The 1,629-nt window shown below is 48.6% G+C and overlaps 1 protein-coding gene across 1 annotated transcript in view; it reads left to right on the top strand.

Moving 5' to 3' along the window:
- The window catches only part of rnf208 (ring finger protein 208), a 21,748-nt gene extending 20,491 nt beyond the window's left edge, over positions 1–1,257 (top strand). Inside the window, exon 2 of the mRNA XM_072659568.1 lies at positions 1–1,257. This exon is cut by the window's left edge and continues 1,458 nt beyond it. Within this exon, the coding sequence (XP_072515669.1) occupies positions 1–505 (505 nt within the window). The 3' untranslated portion in view covers positions 506–1,257.
- Positions 1,258–1,629: the final 372 nt, after the last annotated feature.

Raw genomic sequence — 1,629 nt, 5'->3', positions numbered from 1 at the left:
CAAGGCCAGCACCACTGAGATATGCTACCACCAGTTCCACTACAAGATGGACGACGTAATCGTGAACCAGTACGTGCTTCGCTCTTCGTCTACGTCTTCTTCTTCTTCCTCTTCCACGTCCTCCGGGCCGGTGATGCCGTGCGAACCACTGGACTGCCCGACTTGCGGACACACGTACAACTTTGCAGGAAAGCGTCCCCGCATTCTCTCCTGCCTGCACTCGGTGTGCGAGGAGTGCCTGCAGATTCTGTACGAGTCTTGCCCCAAGTACAAGTTCATCTCCTGCCCCACGTGCCGCCGCGAGACCGTCCTCTTCACCGACTACGGCCTGGCCGCGCTGGCCATCAACACCAGCATCCTGAGCCGGCTGCCGTCCGATCCCGGAGGAACGGTGCAGTGGGGTGGAGATGCCGACCGCAGCTGCTACCAGACGGTGCGCCAGTACTGCCAATCGGCCTGCACCTGCCACATTGCCAACCCGCTCTCATCCTGCGGCATCATGTAGACCCGGAACACGCCATCAAGTGGTGCTGTATGAGCCAAATCTACAAAACTCAACCCCCCGGTCATCCCGCTTATCCAAAGTTCTCGACCTGCAGCATCACGAGGATCCAAAAAAACAAAACAGACCACCAGGTGGTGCTGTTTCAGCCAAATGTCCATCCTCTTGCAGCATCAAGTAATCAAGACATTACCAAAATACTGGACATTGCAATCTACTGGACCAAAACAGGTCATCCACTCCACAACACGCCATCGAGAGGCGCTGTTTGAGCCAAAACCACAAAACTCAACCCCCTCATCAGCCTGCTTTTCCAAAAAAAGCCTTCTTTCACACCACCCAGAACCCACTTTTCCTCTTGCAGTATTACGTAGATCCAAAAGAGGCCATGAGGTGGTGCTGTTTGAGCCAAAACGCCAAAACTCAACCGTAATCCTCGCCGTGACCCGACTATTCCGAAGCCCTCCGCCTCACCCCACACAGATATCACAGTATCTATAGATCTAATAGCACAGACGGTTGCTGTCTGGACTTTTAAGTGAAAGAGACACTTGTGCAAGGAGCCAAGATATAAATGAATTATCAGAGTAAATGTATTTTATGTACGAACTGACTGACCCCCTCCCTCAAGCCCTGTTTCTCTTGTTTGGATGTGTTTGTCATTGACATCTCTTCACATGGGAATGCCAAGGAGACGTTGTCTCCCCCCCCCTCCTGGGTAAAATAAAGCAAATAAATGAATTGAATCAAATAAATGGCTTGGTCTGGTCTTGAAACTACAGCAGGTCAGCAGCTCGGTCATCCTGAGGCATATTAGAGAGAAAGACGCTTGGTCAGAAAACTAATTACTTTACAAAAATGAAGGGACAAAAGGCAAATGTGACTAAAATCAGGTCCAGACATAAAGATATATTCATAAAGAGAGCTATATACATCCATATGTCATGTACAAATACAACATTAATCAAATGAAAACATAAATAGCTTGGAAAACACTGGAAATTATGTGAAAATATGAGAAACAGAGCATGTACACACCAGGTTGTTGCTAAAAATGAAGGATTGCAGACATTTCAGAGAGAGTACATCATTTAGAGCCTGACTGACACCTGAGACACCTGCACAGT

This window comes from Salminus brasiliensis, chromosome 16, assembly GCF_030463535.1.
Source record: "Salminus brasiliensis chromosome 16, fSalBra1.hap2, whole genome shotgun sequence".
Taxonomy (NCBI): Eukaryota; Metazoa; Chordata; class Actinopteri; order Characiformes; family Bryconidae; genus Salminus; species Salminus brasiliensis.
Note: the sequence above shows the minus strand (reverse complement) of the source record. Positions and strands in the feature narration are given on the sequence as shown.